This window comes from Salmo salar, chromosome ssa26, assembly GCF_905237065.1.
Source record: "Salmo salar chromosome ssa26, Ssal_v3.1, whole genome shotgun sequence".
Lineage (NCBI taxonomy): Eukaryota > Metazoa > Chordata > Actinopteri > Salmoniformes > Salmonidae > Salmo > Salmo salar.
The window spans coordinates 27,812,636-27,835,963 of record NC_059467.1 but is presented as its reverse complement, the minus strand read 5'-3'; the positions used below and the strand labels follow the sequence as shown (position 1 = coordinate 27,835,963).

The 23,328-nt window shown below is 45.3% G+C and overlaps 1 protein-coding gene across 2 annotated transcripts in view; it reads left to right on the top strand.

Moving 5' to 3' along the window:
* The window catches only part of LOC106587565 (transcription initiation factor TFIID subunit 4), a 93,347-nt gene that overhangs the window by 9,270 nt on the left and 60,749 nt on the right, over nucleotides 1–23,328 (top strand). For both annotated transcript variants that reach the window (XM_045708205.1, XM_045708206.1), the window contains exons 2-8: nucleotides 637–797; nucleotides 12,949–13,131; nucleotides 13,423–13,545; nucleotides 14,211–14,300; nucleotides 14,995–15,168; nucleotides 18,603–18,675; nucleotides 19,570–19,684. In XM_045708205.1, the coding sequence (XP_045564161.1) occupies nucleotides 637–797; nucleotides 12,949–13,131; nucleotides 13,423–13,545; nucleotides 14,211–14,300; nucleotides 14,995–15,168; nucleotides 18,603–18,675; nucleotides 19,570–19,684 (919 nt within the window). The remainder of the gene's footprint in view (nucleotides 1–636; nucleotides 798–12,948; nucleotides 13,132–13,422; nucleotides 13,546–14,210; nucleotides 14,301–14,994; nucleotides 15,169–18,602; nucleotides 18,676–19,569; nucleotides 19,685–23,328) is intronic.

The window sequence follows — 23,328 nt, the reverse complement described above, 5'->3', positions numbered from 1 at the left end:
CAGCCCTCCAACACTATCTGGTATCCCATCCAGGGACTGACCAGGACCAACCCTGCTTAGCTTCAGAGGCAAACCAGCAGGGAGATGCAGGGTGGTATGTTGCAGTTTCAGTTGTTCCTCCGCAGAGATCTATATATTGTAAGTCACATAGGGTCTACTTGTGTCTGGACATTACTCTTATAGCATACCCATTAGCCTACCCAAAATGTTCAGTGATTAAAGTATCTTTTGTGTGTTAGTGAAAAAATTGTACTATAATATAGTTACATTTTCTCTGAGTTAATCTCGAAGAGGCTTATGGAAATTTATTTGAGGCGTTTATGTTCAGTAACAGATACACTGTGTAATAAAAGCTCTATCATTTCTCATTCTATTTGATGCTGATGTAAATGGAATGAACTGCTCTCATGGGCAGATTGAACATGGCATTAGGAAATCAGAATCAACATCAGAATTGATTCTACTGTTTCTTAAATCCAACGTGATCTCCTTGTCACTGGTCTCCTTGTCACTTTCTAGGGTCACTATGTGACTGAAATAGTTGCATTTCATTGACAGCCAGCCCAGGTGCCTTTTATGTCAGTGTAATGACTTTGACTGTGGATATTGTGTGTGATTGCTTTGTCTGCACTCTAGGAATGGTGTTGGTGCGCACTGAGATGGGTCAGCTGGTGATGGTCCCACAGCAGGCCCTTGCCCAGGCACAGGCCCAAGCCCAGGCCCAGGCCCAGAATAACATCTCCCCCCGAACTGCCACCCCCACTGCAGGGGCCACCTTCAGAGCAACTACCCCACAGGTAAGAGTTACTACCCCACTGTCACTACCACAGTGTGACATGCCCTTAGTTGTTCTGTGAATCAGTTACACAGAGGGATATATTCATTCAAAAATATGGATTTAGTTCATTACATTGAAAAATACAGTTGCTGAATGTATGTAGCCTCTGGCTTTTGGGAAACTCATCATTTGATCTTCCTTATGATGGAAAGGCCTGTATTGCATAGGATGTTGAAGAGGTAATCTATTTCATAGAAGACTAATCTACACACAGGGCTGCTCTAGGTAGCTAGGTTTAACCATTAGGTATAGTAGTAAAGAATTTGACTGTCAAATATATGCAGACACATTCCCTGAGGATATCAAAAGAGATGAAGTGGTTATAGCCTGCCACCTAGCTGTCTCTCTGTAGTCTCACTTTACATTACTGAAGCCTCTGAGACAATTGGAAGAGATTTATGGTTGTCGTAACACTTTACATTATGTCCTTCTGGTAACTGTAATTGCTGTAATAACAACATTGTATTTGTATGCTTATAGTGTAAACTGTCAGCTGAAACTAGTAAACAAAATATAATCTACCTGACTTACATTATGTCAGTTTAGACATGTTACATTTGTCAGGTCTTTTTTTTAAATCAAGCTTTTATCCAGACTGGTCTGTATTTGACACAAACATTTACATTAGTATTGTGTTTTTATGTGTAATTATATAGTATTATTTTGATAGAGCAGTAGATCTGGATTAAGATCCTTATTTTAATGACTCTTCTGGGTCTCCTATTTTCACCTGTGGAAACATTATTAATTGCAGTGGCGATTTTAGCATGTATATCCTGGTGGGGCAAATTCATTTTATTTATTTTCTGCATGCCAGCATAGCCACTACACAACACAACACTAAACAATACATGACTTGCACTACAATGGTGACAAATGGTGCCCACAAACTGTTAGGGCCTACATAAAGCTGTCCCAACAGCAGAGCTTTCTTTTCAGCTTCATGAATCCTTAACACCGCAACACCATCAGCGGAACGTTGTCTGGGAAACGAAGCAGTTCATTCAGCCTCATTTACTGCCTTTTTAAAAAACATACACTACCGTTCAAAAGTTTGGGGTCACTTAGAAATGTCCTTGTTTTTGAAAGAAAAGCAAATTTCTTGTCCATTAAAATAACATCAAATTGATCAGAAATACAGTGTAGACATTGTTAATGTTGTAAATGACTATTGTAGCTGGAAACGGCTGATTTTTAATGGAATATCTACATAGGTGTACAGAGGCCCATTATCAGCAACCATCACTCCTGTGTTCCAATGGCACATTGTGTTAGCTAATCCAAGAGTTTATCATTTTAAAAGGCTAATTTATCATTAGAAAACCCTTTTGAAATTATGTTAGCACAGCTGAAAACTGTTGTGCTGATTAAAGAAGCAATAAAACTGGTCTTCATTAGACTAGTTGAGTATCTGGAGCATCAGCATTTGTGGGTTAAATTACAGGCTCAAAATGTCCAGAAACAAAGAACCTTCTTTTGAAAATCGTCAGTCTATTCTTGTTATGAGAAATTAAGGCTATTCCATGCGAGAAATTGCCAAGAAACTGAACATTGGTTACAACGCTGTGTACTACTCCCTTCACAGAACAGCTCAAACTGGCTCTAACCAGAATAGAAAGAGGAGTGGGAGGCCCCGGTGCACAGCTGAGCAAAAGGACAAGTACATTAGAGTGTCTAGTTTGAGAAACAGATGCCTCACAAGTCCTCAACTGGCAGCTTCATTAAATAGTACCCGCAAAACACCAGTCTCAACGTCAACAGTGAAGAGGCGACTCCGGGATGCTGGCCTTCTAGACAGAGTTGCAAAGAAACAGCCATATCTCAGACTGGCCAATAAAAATAAAAAATTAAGATGGGTAAAAGAGCACAGACACTGGACAGAGGAACTCTGCCTAGAAGGCCAGCATCCCGGAGTCGCCTCGTCACTGTTAACGTTGAGACTGTTGTTTTGCGGGTAATAGAACTGTTTGGCCATAATGACCATCGTTATGTTTGGAGGAAAAAGGGAGAGGCTTGCAAGCCGAAGAACACCATCCCAACCGTGAAGCACGGGGGTGGCAGCATCATGTTGTGGGGGTGCTTTGCTGCAGGAGGGACTGGTGCACTTCACAAAATAGATGGCATCATGAGGACGGAAAATTATATGGATATATTGAAGCAACATCTCAAGACATCAGTCAGGAAGTTAAAGCTTGGTCGCAAGTGGGTCTTCCAAATGGAGAATGACCCAAAGCATACTTCCAAAGTTGTGGCAAAATGACTTAAGGACAACAAAGTCAAGGTATTGGAGTGGCCATCATAAAGCCCTGACTACACTCCTATAGAAAATTTGTGGGCAGAACTAAAAAGGCATTTGCGAGCAAGGAGGCCTACAAACCTGACTCACTTACACCAGCTCTGTCAGGAGGAATGGGCAAAAATTCACCCAACTTATTGTGGGAAGCTTGTGGAAGGCTACCTGAAATGTTTGACCCAAGTTAAACAATTTAAAGGCAATGCTACCAAATACTAATTGAGTGTATGTAAACTTCTGACCCACTGGGAATGTGATGAAAGAAATAAAAGCTGAAATAAATCATTCTCTCTACTATTATTATTATTATGACATTTCACATTCTTAAAATAAAGTGGTGATCCTAACTGACCTAGACAGGGAATGTTTACTAGGATTAAATGTCAGGAATTGTGAAAAACTGAGTTTAAATGTATTTGGCTAGGGTGTATGTAAACTTCCGACTTCAACTGTAGATATTCCATAAAAAATCAGCCGTTTCCAGCTACAATAGTCATTTACGACATGAACAATGTATACACTGTATTTCTGATGAATTTGATGTTATTTTAATGGACAAAAAAATGTGTTTTTCTTATAAAAACAAGGACATTTCTAAGTGACCCCAAACTTTTGAATGGTAGTGAAGCTGATATGGCTGACTTGCATAAACAAATGTGGTTTCTACTGACAATTGAGATGTACAAACTATGGCATAAGGGAATGATAAGCGGATAAGAGGCAATCCGTTATTTCGATTAAGACATTAATGAGCGAGCTAAGACGAACAGTCAATATAACTATTTGTTCAGCACTTTTGAAATGTACAGCGTCAGAATTCAGAACATAGGCCTTTTTTACAGTATTCTCCCTGTACACCAAGTCACAACCGTAGGATAAATAAAGGGGGCATATAAGCAGACAATGAAATCTCTTACAATATTCAATGATATTTCTCTAAGACAGGCTATAGGCTACATGTGCACCACCAGTTATGAGGGGGAAGGGACCAAAGTATTAGGGTGAGGCACACTGTCTACTAGCAGCTTACTACACAACATACAGTATTACTTTCTTAGCTACAGTATACATATCTCCCTGGCATATTGCATAATTGATGCAGCAGCATACAAGACATTTTTGGACTCACAATTGTTGTGCTGCTCACTTGAACAGGAAGGTGGCGCAGCGGTCCTTCTTGTGGGCAAATTTTGTCTTAATTTTGTCATAAAATTTTGTCATCAAAATCTGCCATTCTCTGGATTTATGGTGCTTTTAAGACAACTGGGAACTCTGAAAAAAAACAAGGTTGAATAGTTATGTCAGTGATCTTCAGGTCAAAGCTCTAGAAAGACACCCAAGTTCCCGACTTGGAATTCCGTGTTGGATGACCGTTGAAAACATATTTTCCCAGTCTGAGCTCATTTTTTTCTGAGTTCCCAGTTGTCTTGAACTCACTGACATCTGAGATTTCCCAGTTCCAAGTTTCCAGTTGTTTTGAACGCGGCAGAAGTCATGCTGCTGAATTGACAGCATGACCAATGTATTCAGCCTCTTCTGGCCCATGGTATTGCGTGTGAATGTTTATTTTTTTTACCTTGGAAATTAGACCCTTAAACCCAGACTTGGACCACACACCCTCTCCACCGAATAGCAGGCAGGGGAAGCAAAATAGTAATTTATTTTCAACGCTTGCAGGCATCCACTGATTTCTTACAAACCACTCATTGTTGAATTTCGATTTCTAACTTGTTGTGTAATGTTTATGTCCAATGGCCGATAAGCACCGATACATTTTATCTATAATTTCTCTTCATATGACAATGATTGAAAAGGATTTGCCAGTAGATTGTCGACATGATTCATGATGATGACTGCTTGTCTAGCTTGCCAGCTAAGATTTTGAAAGTATGATGTTGACATGATCAGTCCAATCAAAGCTACGGTAGATACAGTATAACGTGATTTGATGTAATTTTATCTGTGGCCAATGACCTTGAGCCTTCTTGGATGGGCGCTTCATCATGTAAATCTATGTCAGCATTCAAGGGGGCTTGAACTGCCTAGCTCACCCTGTAGATTCTGCGGTGACGTAGTGTCCCCATGAGTGACAGAACACTGAGCCAATCCTGGCGCAACTAGAGAAGATTACCAACATCTACGCTCTGTATTTTCCGCTGGCTGCCCTTCCACCACAGAAAGCGCTGAGCTAGGCTGAAACACCTGCACTTTGGAGCTGCCATCAAGAAAGCAAAAAAAGAGACCATCTTTGTATGCAGCTTTATTAATTTGTTATTTATTTTTTTACATTGTTTGCAAACTGATATGTGACACGTCTTAATGCTAAAATAACATGCCAACAGGCAACTAATTCTTTTGTCGCCTCTGATTCATTGTGAAGCTTGTTGTATTGAATCCAGAATGTGGTAGGAGGACTAACATGTTTCACAACTCTTGTTGGATAACTTGTCAGTAGACGTGTTTGCTGAACTTGACTGTGCTTGACAAAAGTAGATTTTGTATACTCTGTTGTCAAAGTGTCCACTTTGAACAGAAAGGGTTTGTAGAATGGCAATTTGATGAACTGAAATGAGATATCAGGGGAGTTTTGTCACCAAAGCCCCATATACTACCCACCACTGTGACCTGTATGCTCTCGTTGGCTGGCCCTCGCTTCATATTCGTCACCTACCTGGTTAAATAAAGGTGAAATAACATATAAATACCACCAGGGGGCAGCATTTCCTTGACTTGCGTAATTCTGCTGAACAAAAATGCATTGCACTTCCTTTGATTACCATTGGGTGTCATTATGCCAGTATTTAGCCTCTAATTCTGTGTGATTGCAAGTCAATAGATTGTTACTCATTTGAAAAATGATAGAATTCTAGAATTATAAAAAATATATATGTTACAATTACAATGTAAATGGTAATTGCATTGTAATAACCTAAGTACGTGTTTGTTACTGGAGGACTCCACTAGACACTGGTACCAGTAGGCTCAGACTTATTTTCACATGAGCCGTAGAAATGAAGACGCTTATCTTTGAGTTGCTGAACTTGTTATCCTTCTTCCTACCTGCTCATCCTGAGATAAACACTGTAACAAGGTATTGCAGAGTTGGTTGTGATAGTGATTTAGGTTCAGAGTGAATTGAAAGTTCGAAACTGTCACTGATAGCAGATTAGTGAGCTGCCAGCATTGACATAAACATCAACACGTGAAAAGAAGAGGAGCTGGAATATGAAAGGGAATGGTGTTTATTCCGGTGCTCCTCTCCTCTCTGTCAGGCTGTCTCCTGTGACCGTGAGTGAAAACAGAAGGCATTTCAAACCGAGCTCCTTCCTTCGACAAGTGTTAAATCATTCATCATCCAACTGCCTGATTGGTTTAAAAAGCTAACAACGCTTTAGCTGGTGAATGAGAAATGTGTTATGAAGGCATGGCTGGCGGGGCGATGCACTCCCCTGCTCTTCCCCCCTCGTGAGCCCCATTCTCTTCCCACCTAACTGCACATTATTTGAGCCCACAAAACATTCTGCTAAGGAGAGACATTCTGCTAAGGAGAGACTCTTCATCTAACCCCTATCCCCTCTTCATTTCCCCCTTCATTCCCCCTTCCCGTCTCCCCTCTCTCGGTTGTGTGTGTGTGTGTGTGTGTGTGTGTGTGTGTGTGTGTGTGTGTGTGTGTGTGTGTGTGTGTGTGTGTGTGTGTGTGTGTGTGTGTGTGTGTGTGTGTGTGTGTGTGTGTGTGTGTCAGTGAACGGACGTGTGATTGGATGGATGTGTGATTGAGAAGAGGCAGTCAGGTCTTTCCCTGGGTTTGATGGGCTGTTGCTCCCCCTGATCCCAGTGTGTGTGTGACACCAGGTCTGCTAAAGTTTCAGTCCTTTTAAAACAGCTCACCTGGTCTGGGTCCAACATGATGAGATTTTAAGATGAACTTATCTTTAACTTCTTTGCATTTTATGAATGAGTGTGCTGAGTTTTAGGGCTGGAGTGTGTGTCTGTGTGTGTGTGTGTGTGTGTGTGTGTGTGTGGGTGTGGGTGTGGTTGAAGGGTGTAGTTACTAGTTAGATGGAGATCAGGTTATCCTCTCTTACAGAACAGTCTTGTGGTGAGTGTGTGAGTGAGATATATATATATATATACATTAGAGGTCGACCGATTAATCGTAATGGCCGATTAATTAGGGCCGATTTCAGGTTTTCATAACAATCGGTAATCGTCATGTTTGGACACCGATTATGGCCGATTACATTGCACTCCACGAGGAGACTGCGTGGCAGGCTGACTACCTGTTACGTGAGTGCAGCAAGGAGCCAAGGTAGGTTGCTAGCTAGCATTAAACTTATCTTAAAAAAACAATCAGTCTTAACATAATCACTAGTTAACTACACATGGTTGATGATATTACTAGTTATTCTAGCTTGTCCTGCGTTGCATATAATTGATGCGTTGCCTGTTAATTTATCATCGAACCACAGCCTACTTTGCCAAACGGGTGATGATTTAACAAAAGCGCATTCGCGAAAAAAGCACTGTCGTTGCACCAATGTACCTAAACATAAACATCAATGCCTTTCTTAAAATCAATACACAAGTATATATTTTTAAACCTGCATATTTAGTTAATATTGCCTGCTAACATGAATTTCTTTTAACTTGGGAAATTGTGTCACTTCTCTTGTGTTCTGTGCAAGCAGAGTCAGGAAATGTGTAGCAGTTTGGGCTGCCTGGCTCGTTGAGAACTGTGTGAAGACCATTTCTTCCTAACAAAGACCGTAATTAATTTATTTACTTCAAGCCTAACTAACACAGTACCATGCTGGTGGGAGGGCTGGGCACTAAGTAACACAGTACCATGCTGGTGGGAGGGCTGGGCACTAAGTAACACAGTACCATGCTGGTGGGAGGGCTGGGCACTAAGTAACACAGTACCATGCTGGTGGGAGGGCTGGGCACTAAGTAACACAGTACCATGCTGGTGGGAGGGCTGGGCACTAAGTAACACAGTACCATGCTGGTGGGAGGGCTGGGCACTAAGTAACACAGTACCATGCTGGTGGGAGGGCTGGGCACTAAGTAACACAGTACCATGCTGGTGGGAGGGCTGGGCACTAAGTAACACAGTACCATGCTGGTGGGAGGGCTGGGCACTAAGTAACACAGTACCATGCTGGTAGGAGGGCTGGGGCTGGGCACTAAGCCCTCCCTCTCACTGTCTGCCCTGCTGCTGTGAAGAGAGGCTTCTGTCGTGACAGTGGGTACAATAAGTCTAGTAAAGGACTGTGCAGTGATGAGTCATTACAAATTGTAGGGATGTACCAATATAGGATTGATTCTTGGCTGAAACAATAACAGATATATCATACCGATATGGCAAAAAAGCAAGTTTGCATGTTAGCATGCAAAGGACACATTTGCCTCTCGAGTGGCGCAGTGGTCAAAGGCACTGCGACCGGGAGGCCATTGGGCGGCGCACAATTGGCCCAGCATTGTCCGGGTTAGGGGAGGGTTTGGCCGGCAGGGATGTCCTTGTCCCATCGCGCACTAGCGACTCCTGTGGCGGGCCGGGTTCAGTGCACACTGACACGGTCGCCCGGTGTACGGTGTTTCCTCCGACATATTGGTGTGGCTGGCTTCCGGGTTAAGAAGGCATTGTGTCAAGAAGCAGTGCGGCTTGGTTGGGTTGTGTTTTGGAGGACGCATAGCTCTCGACCTTTACCACTCCCGAGTCCGTACGGGAGTTGCAGCGATGAGACAAGACTGTAACTACCAATAGAATACCACGAAATTGGGGAGAAGAAGGGGTTAATAAAAAAGACCAAATTTAAAGGACGCTGATTCATTCATATTAGTTGGGACCCTCATTGTATTAAAGGAACTTTTTTAGTCCTTCCCATTGAATAGTATTACTGTAACTTACCCTCGGCATCAGCATCACAGTGTTTTCTCTTCTGTTCCTCTCTGGATCAGATCAGATCCTCTCTGTTTCATCCTTTGGATCCACAGTGATTTACTGTCACTTCCTACTATAATGACCTTTCTCCTCCACGTCTTCAGGGCATGTTGCACTTCTCCTTCTCCTCATCCTGAAGGCACGTTGCTTTTGTGTTTTCTCTCTGTCCCCTCTCTCTTTGTCATTCTCTCTCTCCTCCTTCACCCCCCCCCACCTGTGACCCTGTCTCACCTGCCCCTCCTCCTATACTGACCCTGTCTCACCGCCCCTCCTCCTATACTGACCCTGTCTCACCGCCCCTCCTCCTATACTGACCCTGTCTCACCGCCCCTCCTCCTATACTGATCCTGTCTCACCGCCCCTCCTCCTATACTGACCCTGTCTCACCGCCCCTCCTCCTATACTGACCCTGTCTCACCGCCCCTCCTCCTATACTGACCCTGTCTCACCGCCCCTCCTCCTATACTGATCCTGTCTCACCGCCCCTCCTCCTATACTGATCCTGTCTCACCGCCCCTCCTCCTATACTGACCCTGTCTCACCGCCCCTCCTCCTATACTGATCCTGTCTCACCGCCCCTCCTCCTATACTGATCCTGTCTCACCGCCCCTCCTCCTATACTGACCCTGTCTCACCGCCCCTCCTCCTATACTGACCCTGTCTCACCGCCCCTCCTCCTATACTGATCCTGTCTCACCGCCCCTCCTTCTATACTGACCCTGTCTCACCGCCCCTCCTCCTATACTGACCCTGTCTCACCGCCCCTCCTCCTATACTGATCCTGTCTCACCGCCCCTCCTCCTATACTGACCCTGTCTCACCGCCCCTCCTCCTATACTGATCCTGTCTCACCGCCCCTCCTCCTATACTGACCCTGTCTCACCGCCCCTCCTCCTATACTGACCCTGTCTCACCGCCCCTCCTCCTATACTGATCCTGTCTCACCGCCCCTCCTCCTATACTGACCCTGTCTCACCGCCCCTCCTCCTATACTGACCCTGTCTCACCGCCCCTCCCCTATACTGACCCTGTCTCACCGCCCCTCCTCCTATACTGATCCTGTCTCACCGCCCCTCCTCCTATACTGACCCTGTCTCACCGCCCCTCCTCCTATACTGATCCTGTCTCACCGCCCCTCCTCCTATACTGACCCTGTCTCACCGCCCCTCCTCCTATACTGACCCTGTCTCACCGCCCCTCCTCCTATACTGACCCTGTCTCACCGCCCCTCCTCCTATACTGACCCTGTCTCACCGCCCCTCCTCCTATACTGACCCTGTCTCACCGCCCCTCCTCCTATACTGACCCTGTCTCACCGCCCCTCCTCCTATACTGACCCTGTCTCACCGCCCCTCCTCCTATACTGACCCTGTCTCACCGCCCCTCCTCCTATACTGATCCTGTCTCACCGCCCCTCCTCCTATACTGACTCTGTCTCACCGCCCCTCCTCCTATACTGATCCTGTCTCACCGCCCCTCCTCCTATACTGACCCTGTCTCACCGCCCCTCCTCCTATACTGATCCTGTCTCACCGCCCCTCCTCCTATACTGACCCTGTCTCACCGCCCCTCCTCCTATACTGACCCTGTCTCACCGCCCCTCCTCCTATACTGACCCTGTCTCACCGCCCCTCCTCCTATACTGATCCTGTCTCACCGCCCCTCCTCCTATACTGACCCTGTCTCACCGCCCCTCCTCCTATACTGACCCTGTCTCACCGCCAGTCGTCCTATACTGATCCTGTCTCACCGCCCCTCCTCCTATACTGATCCTGTCTCACCGCCCCTCCTCCAATACTGACCCTGTCTCACCGCCCCTCCTCCTATACTGACCCTGTCTCACCGCCCCTCCTCCTATACTGATCCTGTCTCACCGCCCCTCCTCCTATACTGACCCTGTCTCACCGCCCCTCCTCCTATACTGACCCTGTCTCACCGCCCCTCCTCCTATACTGACCCTGTCTCACCGCCCCTCCTCCTATACTGACCCTGTCTCACCGCCAGTCGTCCTATACTGATCCTGTCTCACCGCCCCTCCTCCTATACTGATCCTGTCTCACCGCCCCTCCTCCTATACTGACCCTGTCTCACCGCCCCTCCTCCTATACTGACCCTGTCTCACCGCCCCTCCTCCTATACTGACCCTGTCTCACCGCCCCTCCTCCTATACTGACCCTGTCTCACCGCCCCTCCTCCTATACTGACCCTGTCTCACCGCCCCTCCTCCTATACTGACCCTGTCTCACCGCCCCTCCTCCTATACTGACCCTGTCTCACCGCCCCTCCTCCTATACTGATCCTGTCTCACCGCCCCTCCTCCTATACTGATCCTGTCTCACCGCCCCTCCTCCTATACTGACCCTGTCTCACCGCCCCTCCTCCTATACTGACCCTGTCTCACCGCCCCTCCTCCTATACTGATCCTGTCTCACCGCCCCTCCTCCTATACTGATCCTGTCTCACCGCCCCCTCCTCCTATACTGATCCTGTCTCACCGCCCCTCCTCCTATACTGATCCTGTCTCACCGCCCCTCCTCCTATACTGACCCTGTCTCACCGCCCCTCCTCCTATACTGACCCTGTCTCACCGCCCCTCCTCCTATACTGACCCTGTCTCACCGCCCCTCCTCCTATACTGATCCTGTCTCACCGCCCCTCCTCCTATACTGATCCTGTCTCACCGCCCCTCCTCCTATACTGACCCTGTCTCACCGCCCCTCCTCCTATACTGATCCTGTCTCACCGCCCCTCCTCCTATACTGATCCTGTCTCACCGCCCCTCCTCCTATACTGATCCTGTCTCACCGCCCCTCCTCCTATACTGATCCTGTCTCACCGCCCCTCCTCCTATACTGACCCTGTCTCACTGCCCCTCCTCCTATACTGACCCTGTCTCACCGCCCCTCCTCCTATACTGATCCTGTCTCACCGCCCCTCCTCCTATACTGATCCTGTCTCACCGCCCCTCCTCCTATACTGATCCTGTCTCACCGCCCCTCCTCCTATACTGATCCTGTCTCACCGCCCCTCCTCCTATACTGATCCTGTCTCACCGCCCCTCCTCCTATACTGATCCTGTCTCACCGCCCCTCCTCCTATACTGATCCTGTCTCACCGCCCCTCCTCCTATACTGATCCTGTCTCTTTTTCTTTCTCTCTGTATATTTTCTGCAGTCTCCTGTGACCTCTCAGGCTATTCGGCCATGTCCTCCTCCTGTCCAGGCCAAGATGGTGCCGTCTTCCTCTCCCACTCCTAGTCCTGTCCTCCAGATCTCCTCCTCCACTGCGCCACCTTCTGTGAGCAGACTCTCCACTACAGAACTTCCCATCTCTCCATCCTTCCATCCCTCTCAGACCCTCCTCCTCTACCCATCTCTTCATCCTGTTTCTCTTCTTCCTTCTTCCCTTTCTCCTCCTCTTCGTCGTCGTCCGCCTCCTCCTCCTCCTCCTCGTCCTCACCTCTTTACCAACACAAACCTAGAAGTTTTTCTAATCTGGGCGCATCCCATCTGACCCTTTTAACAGAGTAGAGAGTTAATTATTGAATGATATATTCAGTAAAAATGTAATTATTTGTGTATTGCTGGAACTTTACAGAGTTTTGGCCAAGACCAGTGGGGGGGGGACACAGGTGGGGGATTACTGGTATGGTTAGGGTTTTCTAGTCAGGTGCATCATTATTGGGAGGAGCTGTTTTGCATGAATGTCCCCCAGTCCCCTCTCCTCCCCTCCTCTCTGTTAAGAAATGTCCACAGAAGTCAGGACACCCGATGTGACAGGAGCGCCGTGCTGTTTCCCTCCTGTTCTCTGTGGCCTTGCTGGAAGCTCCCTTCACGTCCTGTTTATCTCTCTGTCTGCTCCTTGCTCTTCCAGAAGGGCCCCATGGCGCCGGCTGTGGCATTGATGGCTCCCCAACAGGCCCCCGTGGTGTTGGCCCCCCAGGCCCCCGACGTGATGGCCCCCCAGGTCCAGGTTGGGGCCCAGGCTGCCTCGCAGCCAGCCCTGCCCCCACAGACCAGCGCCCCTGCAGCCCCAGGAGCCTCTGTCATCTCCCAGGTCTGTACTCTGCTCTGCTCCAGTCTGCCGGCCTCCTCTGAGCTGGTTAGGCTCCTCAAGCCCCAGTGCTGCCACAGCTGCCAGCTGGCTGGCTGTGTCACCACCATGGCCATGGCCCCACACAGCTGGGCATAGTGGGCATAGCCTCACACACAAACACATGTACATACACTAACACACTCTTCCCCGGTGTCCTCTCCGATCCCCAAACACTGAAAGATAAAAAAGTGTCCGACATATTTATTGATAAAATCATATCTTTACATGCTTATTGAATTTGCCATTTCCTAGGAGATGCAAGAGAATGTGAAGAAGTGTAAGAACTTCTTGGCCACCCTGATAAAGCTGGCTTCCCACAACTCTCCGTCACCTGAGACCTCCAAAAATGTCAAGTCACTGGTCCAGGATCTACTGGTGAGTCTCACTACCTTAACTCATTATATTACCTCTACATTACCACTGTATTACATCATTACATTATTTCTACATTATCTCTACATTACTGTCTTATCAACAGAGAAACATGGAATACTACTTTCCTTGCCCTACGCTCTTACAAAAAAAGGTGCTATATAGAACCAAAAAGGGTTCTTTGGCTGTCCAAATAAGATAACCTTTTGAAGAACCCTTTGAAGAACCCTTTGAAGAACCCTTTTGGTTCTAGGTAGAGCCCTTTACACATGGAACCCAAAATAATTATACCTGGAACCAAAAAGGGTTCTCCTATGGGGAGCCTAAGAGTGTAGGAAGAATATTTCTGACATTGACAGGTTGTGTGATGTAATATATTTCTTCATCTGTAGATGGCAGCATTAAACTGTTACATAATCCAGAATGATGCTGTTGTTTAGGATATTATTTATTCAGAGTTGTTAATGAGATGTTTCCCAGGGGGATGTTAAAATGTAAATCAATATCAACACCGTGGTTGAGGTGATTTCCCCTCATCTCAATGTGCTCAGAAATCACATTGCACATCGCCTCAATCACATGCTCTGCTCTCTGTTGTACAAGTGTGTCACATCACATAACAAGGAGCTGAGGGGTTAAAACACCTCCCTCTCTTCTCCTGCTCACAGGATGCTAAGATTGAGCCCGAGGAGTTCACCAACAGACTGCAGTCAGAGCTCAAGTCGTCTCCTCAGCCCTACCTGGTCCCCTTCCTCAAGGTTTGTACTGTATCTACTCAGGCTACATTTGGACACTACTCGTCATGGATGTAAAAGCATTGGTTGGTGAAAACATTGTCTGGAGGGAGTTTCTACCGTTGTAAAATCAATGTAAGAAAGTGTTCAAGTGTAGCCTTCAGGAGAAAGGTGGAGAACATAAAACAGCCAGAGTGGCAGTGGAGAGGCCAGCCCATGTGACCCAGGCAGGGGCCACTCCCCTGGCCTGACTCCAGACTGTGTGTGACAGTGGCCCCTGCAGCTGTCCGTGCCACTCGCCAGCAGGCCTCTCCAGCCATCCGTGATGAGTGTCACATCATGCCACTGCCACCCAGCCCTTCCTCCCTCCGCAGAGCCAGCCAGCCACAAACACAGTCATGTTGTCATGCAATGTTAGGACGTTTATGTCAAAATATGCCACAGACCAAACATTTTTCAGGTCTACTACTGGAGTGTTTGTCCCAAATGTTTGGCTAATAGATGAGCACTTGTCCATTACATGTCAAGTATAATACACGTCATTTTAATATTCATGATTTGGGAGATTTATTTCTTATAATGATATCTATATTTGTACAACAATGTAATAATAATTTGCACATTTGATAATTTTGAATAAATAAAAACATTTAATGGCTTGTTTTTACCATGTACTGTATGTTAATCCCCCTGTTGTGTGTGATCTGCCCGTCAACAGAAAAGCCTCCCAGCCCTGCGGCTGTCTCTGCTCAACATTCAGCATTCCCTGATCCAGCCTCTGCCGCAGGCCACCCCCACCACAGGCACCAGCCCTGCTGTCCGCGGCCGCCTCCCCAACAGCGTCAGCACCACGGGGGCCAGTGTCGGGGCCCAGGGACACACAGCTGCCCTGGTAGGTACAGTACACTCACACTTCCAGCCACAGTCATACAGTCCACTGGCCCAAACATAGATGACCCCTGGTTATGACCCCCTGTGGAAGTATTAGAACTAATAGAACATGTTTTGGCCACAGTTCTGTTGTTTAAGGTTGATGATACTGTAATACTCTGATACTTACTTATCAGTGGGGTAAATAAGTGTTTGTTCTAGATTTCCAAAGTTTGATTGCGTCTTCACTAAATCCAAGGTCATTTGTCTTGGTATGTACCTAAGCACCAAAGGAGTAATGAGTAAGGTTCCGCAGGCCCCAGTAGTAGAGATGTCTCTCCCAGTGCTCAGAGACTGAGACAGCTGGATGTGTTCCAGTGTTGAACGGCTTCACTGACAGGCTAGGCCAGCACACCACAGACCATACAGAGGCTTAGCCAAGGCAGCTGGCCACGGGGCTGGATCAGTGCACTCCCATGGGGTGTGTGTGTGTGTGTGTGTGTGTGTGTGTGTGTGTGTGTGTGTGTGTGTGTGTGTGTGTGTGTGTGTGTGTGTGTGTGTGTGTGTGTGTGTGTGTGTGTGTGTGTGTGTGTGTGTGTGTGTGTATGGCTATGCCTGTGCCCAGCGGTGTGTGTGTATACACATGTGAGTCAATTGAGCGCTTTGCTGGCTCACAGAGGAGAGGCCTCCATGGAGACTACCCAAGGTCAGAGCCCGCTGGCATCCGATGCGGGCGGGGACATCCCCCCTCTGAGGACAGACTGGCAGGGTAGCCTGGGCTGGGGCACAGGGCTGGGGCACAGGGCTGGGTGGTGGTGGTGGTGGTGCCCTCCGCACCACTCATCTGCTGCTGCTGGTTGGGAGGGTCGTGGGTGAGGGGAGGTAACTAGGTCATAGCTGGGTCAGTTTGAGAGCTGCTGTGTGTGGCTGCAGCTGTACAGCACTTACTGTAGTGGAGCACAGTCACAGAGGACTCTGACTCTGCTCTGCCAGCCTACACACACACACACGCACACACATAGAGAGACACACACTGCTCTGCCAGCTCTCTGCTCTCCCACCAGGCTATTGGCTGGACTGATCATGTGTCAGCTCAATCACCAACGGTCTGACATTCAAAGCAGTTGTAGTTACTAGACTATAGCTCCTGGTATAACACCAGTCTGAAGCTAAAACGTGGTTCAGGTTTTGGAACCAGGGAACCCTACAGTGGGGGAAAAAAGTATTTGATCCCCTGCTGATTTTGTACGTTTGCCCACATACAAAGAAATGATCAGTCTATAATTTTAATGGTAGGTTTATATGAACAGTGAAAGACAGAATAACAACAAAAAAATCCAGAAAAACGCATGTCAAAAATGTTATAAAATGATTTCCATTTTAATGAGGGAAATAAGTATTTGACCCCTCTGCAAAACATGACTTAGTACTTGGTGGCAAAAGCCTTGTTGGCAATCACAGAGGTCAGACATTTCTTGTAGTTGGCCACCAGGTTTGCACACATCTCAGGAGGGATTTTGTCCCACTCCTCTTTGCAGATCTTCTCCAAGTCATTAAGGTTTCGAGGCTGACGTTTGGCAACTCGAACCTTCAGCTCCCTCCACAGATTTTCTATGGGATTAAGGTCCGGAGACTGGCTAGGCCACTCCAGGACCTTAATGTGCTTCTTCTTGAGCTACTCCTTTGTTGCTTTGGCCGTGTGTTTTGGGTTATTGTCATGCTGGAATACCCATCCACGACCCATTTTCAATGCCCTGGCTGAGGGAAGGAGGTTCTCACCCAAGATTTGACGGTACATGGCCCCGTCAAATTATGTGGTGAAGTTGTCCTGTCCCCTTAGCAGAAAAACACCCCCAAAGCATAATGTTTCTACCTCCATGTTTGACAGTGGAGATGGTGTTCTTGGGGTCATAGGCAGCATTCCTCCTCCTCCAAACACGGCGAGTTGAGTTGATGTCAAAGAGCTCCATTTTGGTCTCATCTGACCACAACACTTTCACCAGTTGTCCTCTGAATCATTCAGATGTTCATTGGCAAACTTCAGATGGACATGTATATGTATTCTTGAGCAGGAGGACCTTGCGGGCGCTGCAGGATTTCAGTCCTTCACGGCGTAGTGTGTTACCAATTGTTTTCTTGGTGACAATGGTCCCAGCTGCCTTGAGATCAATGACAAGATCCTCCTGTGTAGTTCTGGGCTGATTCCTCACCGTTCTCATGATCATTGCAACCCCACGAGGTGAGATCTTGCATGGAGCCCCAGGCCGAAGGATATTGACAGTTCTTTTGTGTTTCTTCCATTTGCGAATAATCGCACCAAATGTTGTCACCTTCTCACCAAGCTGCTTGGCGATGGTCTTGTAGCCCATTCCAGCCTTGTGTAGGTCTACAATCTTGTCCCTGACATCCTTGGAGAGCTCTTTGGTCTTGGCCATGGTGGAGAGTTTGGAATCTGATTGATTGATTGCTTCTGTGGACAGGTGTCTTTTATACAGGTAACAAACTGAGATTAGGAGCACTCCCTTTAAGAGTGTGCTCCTAATCTCAGCTCGTTACCTGTATAAAAGACACCTGGGAGCCAGAAATCTTTCTGATTGAGAGGGGGTCAAATACTTATTTCCCTCATTAAAATGCAAATCAATTTATAACATTTTTGACATGCGTTTTTCTGGATTTCTTTGTTGTTATTCTGTCTCTCACTGTTCAAATAAACCTACCATTAAAAGTATAGACTGATCCTTTCTTCATCAGTGGGCAAACATACAAAATCAGCAGGGGATCAAATACTTTTTTCCCCCACTGTATGTGTTCTTTATAGTGTGTTCCTAAAACAACCCAAAAAATGTCCCCAATTTTTGAATCTGGTACTTAGCTGTGATTTTCTCAAACTGTGTTGTGAGAATGCCAGAGGTGCTACCTTCTCTATTCTGGCTGCTGAATGTATTTTCCTCTTTGAGGCCTTGCAGGGGATCTCTGGGAGAAATGGCCTTTATCTTTTTCAAGCCTTGAACAGTAATATAGCATGTGTCAGGGAATGGAAAACAAGGCTAAAAAATATGCAGTGAGAAGCAAACTGGTGTGAATGGATGGCTGGGCCTCAGGCCTGTCCCACAGCTAGGCTGCATGCTAGGAAGGAAGTGACTCTATTAGTGCAGAAGCATCTCCTCTCCTCTTCTCTCCTCTTCTCTTCTCTTCTCTGTCTTTACTTTTTCACTCTGCTGTTCCTCCTCTTCCTCCTCCCGTTGTTTTATGCCGACACACACACACTGGCCCATTCCTCCCTCCCCGTACAGAGATAACTTTTTTAATGTCAAAATGAATTGGGATCAATCAATTTAAATGTCACAAGACCTGCTTTTCATTGTATTTACCATTCTTCTTCTTCTTCCCTCTCTCCATCTCTCTCTCTCTCTCTCTCTCTCTCTCTCTCTCTTCTCTCTCTCTCTCTCTCCTCAGGGTATCAAGCAAGCGGGCACCGCTGGTTGCCAGGTCAGGATGCCCATGGTGATCACACCATTAAGAACGCAAGGTGACTATTGCGTATCTCCATTCTTTGTTACATATTTCCTATGGTACTACAGAGAATCCTTATCTCACACCAGACAGATAGGAGAGCTGAGAACAGGTGTTTCCTATCCTGCTGTACCCCATCCTTTCATCAAACATTTACACTGCTACCATCTCACACTGATTCACAAACACTGACTGAACACACTGAGCAAGCCCTAAAACATCCCCTAAATACCATACTGGTCCCCAAAGAGTGTGGTGTGCTCTCAGGTGTGTGTATTTGTGCGTGTGTGTGCATGTGTGTGATCAGAGGTGCATACACATTGGATTTGCCCCTTCCTCAGATTGCCTGCAGTGAAAGATCTGTAGGTTGTTTTATGCCCAGAAATTGGAATGTGGGAAAAGTTTCTAAAAATACTTTGTGCCTCTTGGCTAGGAACATGCCTGTTAAAATCAAGTTTAAATTCACTCTGGCAGTCCTTGTGCCTCTCCAAAAAACGTGTCTCCAAGCAGGATGCGGTTTTGGAGTGTAAGGAGAACCGGTGAAGCGCAGTGATATTGACAGAATGATGTTGTCTATACAAACCTGGGGAGAGCTGTCTACGTTGTGATGCTCCTCTGTCTCCCCTGGTCTCCCCTGGTCTCCCCTGGTCTCCCCTGGTCTCCCTCTTCTCTCCCCAGTGTGACAGAGATGGTTAAAGAAAGCCTTCAGACAGGAGCAGGTTTGACAACAATACGAGGGGACAGCTCATAATAATATTACTGTGTGTGTGTGTGTGTGTGTGTGTGTGTGTGTGTGTGTGTGTGTGTGTGTGTGTGTGTGTGTGTGTGTGTGTGTGTGTGTGTGTGTGTGTGTGTGTGTGTGTGTGTGTGTGTGTGTGTGTGTGTGTGTGTGTGTGTGTGTGTTTCCCAGGCACTGTCAGCAAGGGAGCCACGTTCCAAGCAGGCAAAAGTCCTGTGGGTTTTGCCGTTAAGGGCTCTGGAAATCAGAACAACAAGCTGAACGATCCCGGAGGCGGTTCTTTCAGGTACAAAACGCTGGTTCTGTGCACTTCTTCAGGTAGAGAGAAGAGGGAGGAGAAGAGAGAAAGAGTTTTACTGAGTGTTATGGACAGCCAGCACATGGGGGCAGCATTTCACCAAGATAACTTGGATGACTACAGGCTACACTCTCAGCTCAGGCCATGAGTTTTCATCCTGTCATCTGCCTGACTCTCACTCTCTCTCTCTCTCTCTCTTGTCTCTATCTTTCTCTCTGTCTGTCTCTGTCTGTCTCTCTCTATCTCTGTCTCTCTGTCTCTGTCTCTGTCTCTGTCTCTGTTTGTCTCTCTCTCTCTGTCTCTATCTCTCTCTCTGTCTGTCTCTGTCTCTCTCTCTATCTCTGTCTCTGTTTGTCTCTCTCTCTCTGTCTCTATCTCTCTCTCTGTCTGTCTCTCTCTCTATCTCTGTCTCTGTTTGTCTCTCTCTCTCTGTCTCTATCTCTCTCTCTGTCTGTCTCTGTCTGTCTCTCTCTATCTCTGTCTCTGTTTGTCTCTGTCTCTATCTCTCTGTCTCTCTGTCTCTCTCTCTCTCTGTCTCTATCTCTCTCTCTGTCTGTCTCTGTCTGTCTCTCTCTATCTCTGTCTCTGTTTGTCTCTGTCTCTATCTCTCTGTCTCTCTGTCTCTCTCTCTCTCTGTCTCTGTTTGTCTCTCTCTCTCTCTGTCTCTATCTCGCTCTGTCTGTCTTTCGCTATCTCTGTCTCTGTTTGTCTCTCTCTGTCTCTGTCTCTCTCTCTCTCTGTCTCTGTTTGTCTCTCTCTCTCTGTCTCTATCTCACTCTGTCTGTCTTTCGCTATCTCTGTCTCTGTTTGTCTCTCTCTCTGTCTCTCTGTCTCTCTGTCTCTCTCTCTCTCTCTCTCTCTCTACTTTTTCTTCATCTGTCACATAGCAACATTCCCTCTCTCCCAGCCAATAGATCATTCTGAGTAATTCATACTCTCATCAATGCTCTGGATTCCTGTTCCAACTCTTTGGTAGGAATGATAATGAACTACTAAAAGTTAAGTACTAACAGGGTCATTATCGAAAACATGTACATGGATGAACACTAGCTAATGACCCTGTTCTAAATAAAATGGCACAATGTTGTCTACACTTGTGTTGCCCCCTGTTAATATAGATGTTTATGGTTGCCCCCTGTTAATATAGATGTTTATGGTTACCCCCTGTTAATATAGATGTTTATGGTTACCCCCTGTTAATATAGATGTTTATGGTTACCTCCTGTTAATATAGATGTTTATGGTTACCCCCTGTTAATATAGATGTTTATGGTTACCCACTGTTAATATAGATGTTTATGGTTGCCCCCTGTTAATATAGATGTTTATGGTTACCCCCTGTTAATATAGATGTTTATGGTTACCCACTGTTAATATAGATGTTTATGGTTACCCCCTGTTAATATAGATGTTTATGGTTACCCCCTGTTAATATAGATGTTTATGGTTGCCCCCTGTTAATATAGATGTTTATGGTTACCCACTGTTAATATAGATGTTTATGGTTGCTCCCTGTTAATATAGATGTTTATGGTTACCCCCTGTTAATATAGATGTTTATGGTTACCTCCTGTTAATATAGATGTTTATGGTTACCCACTGTTAATATAGATGTTTATGGTTACCTCCTGTTAATATAGATGTTTATGGTTACCCCCTGTTAATATAGATGTTTATGGTTACCCCCTGTTAATATAGATGTTTATGGTTACCCACTGTTAATATAGATGTTTATGGTTACCCCCTGTTAATATAGATGTTTATGGTTACCCCCTGTTAATATAGATGTTTATGGTTACCCCCTGTTAATATAGATGTTTATGGTTACCCCCTGTTAATATAGATGTTTATGGTTACCCCCTGTTAATATAGATGTTTATGGTTACCCCCTGTTAATATAGATGTTTATGGTTACCCACTGTTAATATAGATGTTTATGGTTACCTCCTGTTAATATAGATGTTTATGGTTACCCCCTGTTAATATAGATGTTTATGGTTGCCCACTGTTAATATAGATGTTTATGGTTGCCCCCTGTTAATATAGATGTTTATGGTTACCCCCTGTTAATATAGATGTTTATGGTTACCCCCTGTTAATATAGATGTTTATGGTTACCCCCTGTTAATATAGATGTTTATGGTTACCTCCTGTTAATATAGATGTTTATGGTTACCTCCTGTTAATATAGATGTTTATGGTTACCCACTGTTAATATAGATGTTTATGGTTACCCCCTGTTAATATAGATGTTTATGGTTACCTCCTGTTAATATAGATGTTTATGGTTACCCACTGTTAATATAGATGTTTATGGTTACCCACTGTTAATATAGATGTTTATGGTTACCCCCTGTTAATATAGATGTTTATGGTTAATATAGATGTTTATGGTTGCCCACTGTTAATATAGATGTTTATGGTTACCTCCTGTTAATATAGATGTTTATGGTTACCCCCTGTTAATATAGATGTTTATGGTTACCCCCTGTTAATATAGATGTTTATGGTTACCTCCTGTTAATATAGATGTTTATGGTTACCCACTGTTAATATAGATGTTTATGGTTACCCCCTGTTAATATAGATGTTTATGGTTACCCCCTGTTAATATAGATGTTTATGGTTGCCCACTGTTAATATAGATGTTTATGGTTACCCACTGTTAATATAGATGTTTATGGTTACCCCCTGTTAATATAGATGTTTATGGTTACCCCCTGTTAATATAGATGTTTATGGTTACCTCCTGTTAATATAGATGTTTATGGTTGCCCCCTGTTAATATAGATGTTTATGGTTACCCACTGTTAATATAGATGTTTATGGTTACCCACTGTTAATATAGATGTTTATGGTTGCCTCCTGTTAATATAGATGTTTATGGTTACCCACTGTTAATATAGATGTTTATGGTTACCTCCTGTTAATATAGATGTTTATGGTTACCCACTGTTAATATAGATGTTTATGGTTACCCACTGTTAATATAGATGTTTATGGTTACCTCCTGTTAATATAGATGTTTATGGTTACCCCCTGTTAATATAGATGTTTATGGTTACCCCCTGTTAATATAGATGTTTATGGTTACCCACTGTTAATATAGATGTTTATGGTTACCCACTGTTAATATAGATGTTTATGGTTACCTCCTGTTAATATAGATGTTTATGGTTGCCCCCTGTTAATATAGATGTTTATGGTTACCCCCTGTTAATATAGATGTTTATGGTTAATATAGATGTTTATGGTTACCTCCTGTTAATATAGATGTTTATGGTTACCCCTTGTTAATATAGATGTTTATGGTTACCCCCTGTTAATATAGATGTTTATGGTTGCCCCCTGTTAATATAGATGTTTATGGTTACCCCCTGTTAATATAGATGTTTATGGTTACCTCCTGTTAATATAGATGTTTATGGTTGCCCCCTGTTAATATAGATGTTTATGGTTACCCCCTGTTAATATAGATGTTTATGGTTACCCCCTGTTAATATAGATGTTTATGGTTACCCCCTGTTAATATAGATGTTTATGGTTGCCCCCTGTTAATATAGATGTTTATGGTTGCCCACTGTTAATATAGATGTTTATGGTTACCCCCTGTTAATATAGATGTTTATGGT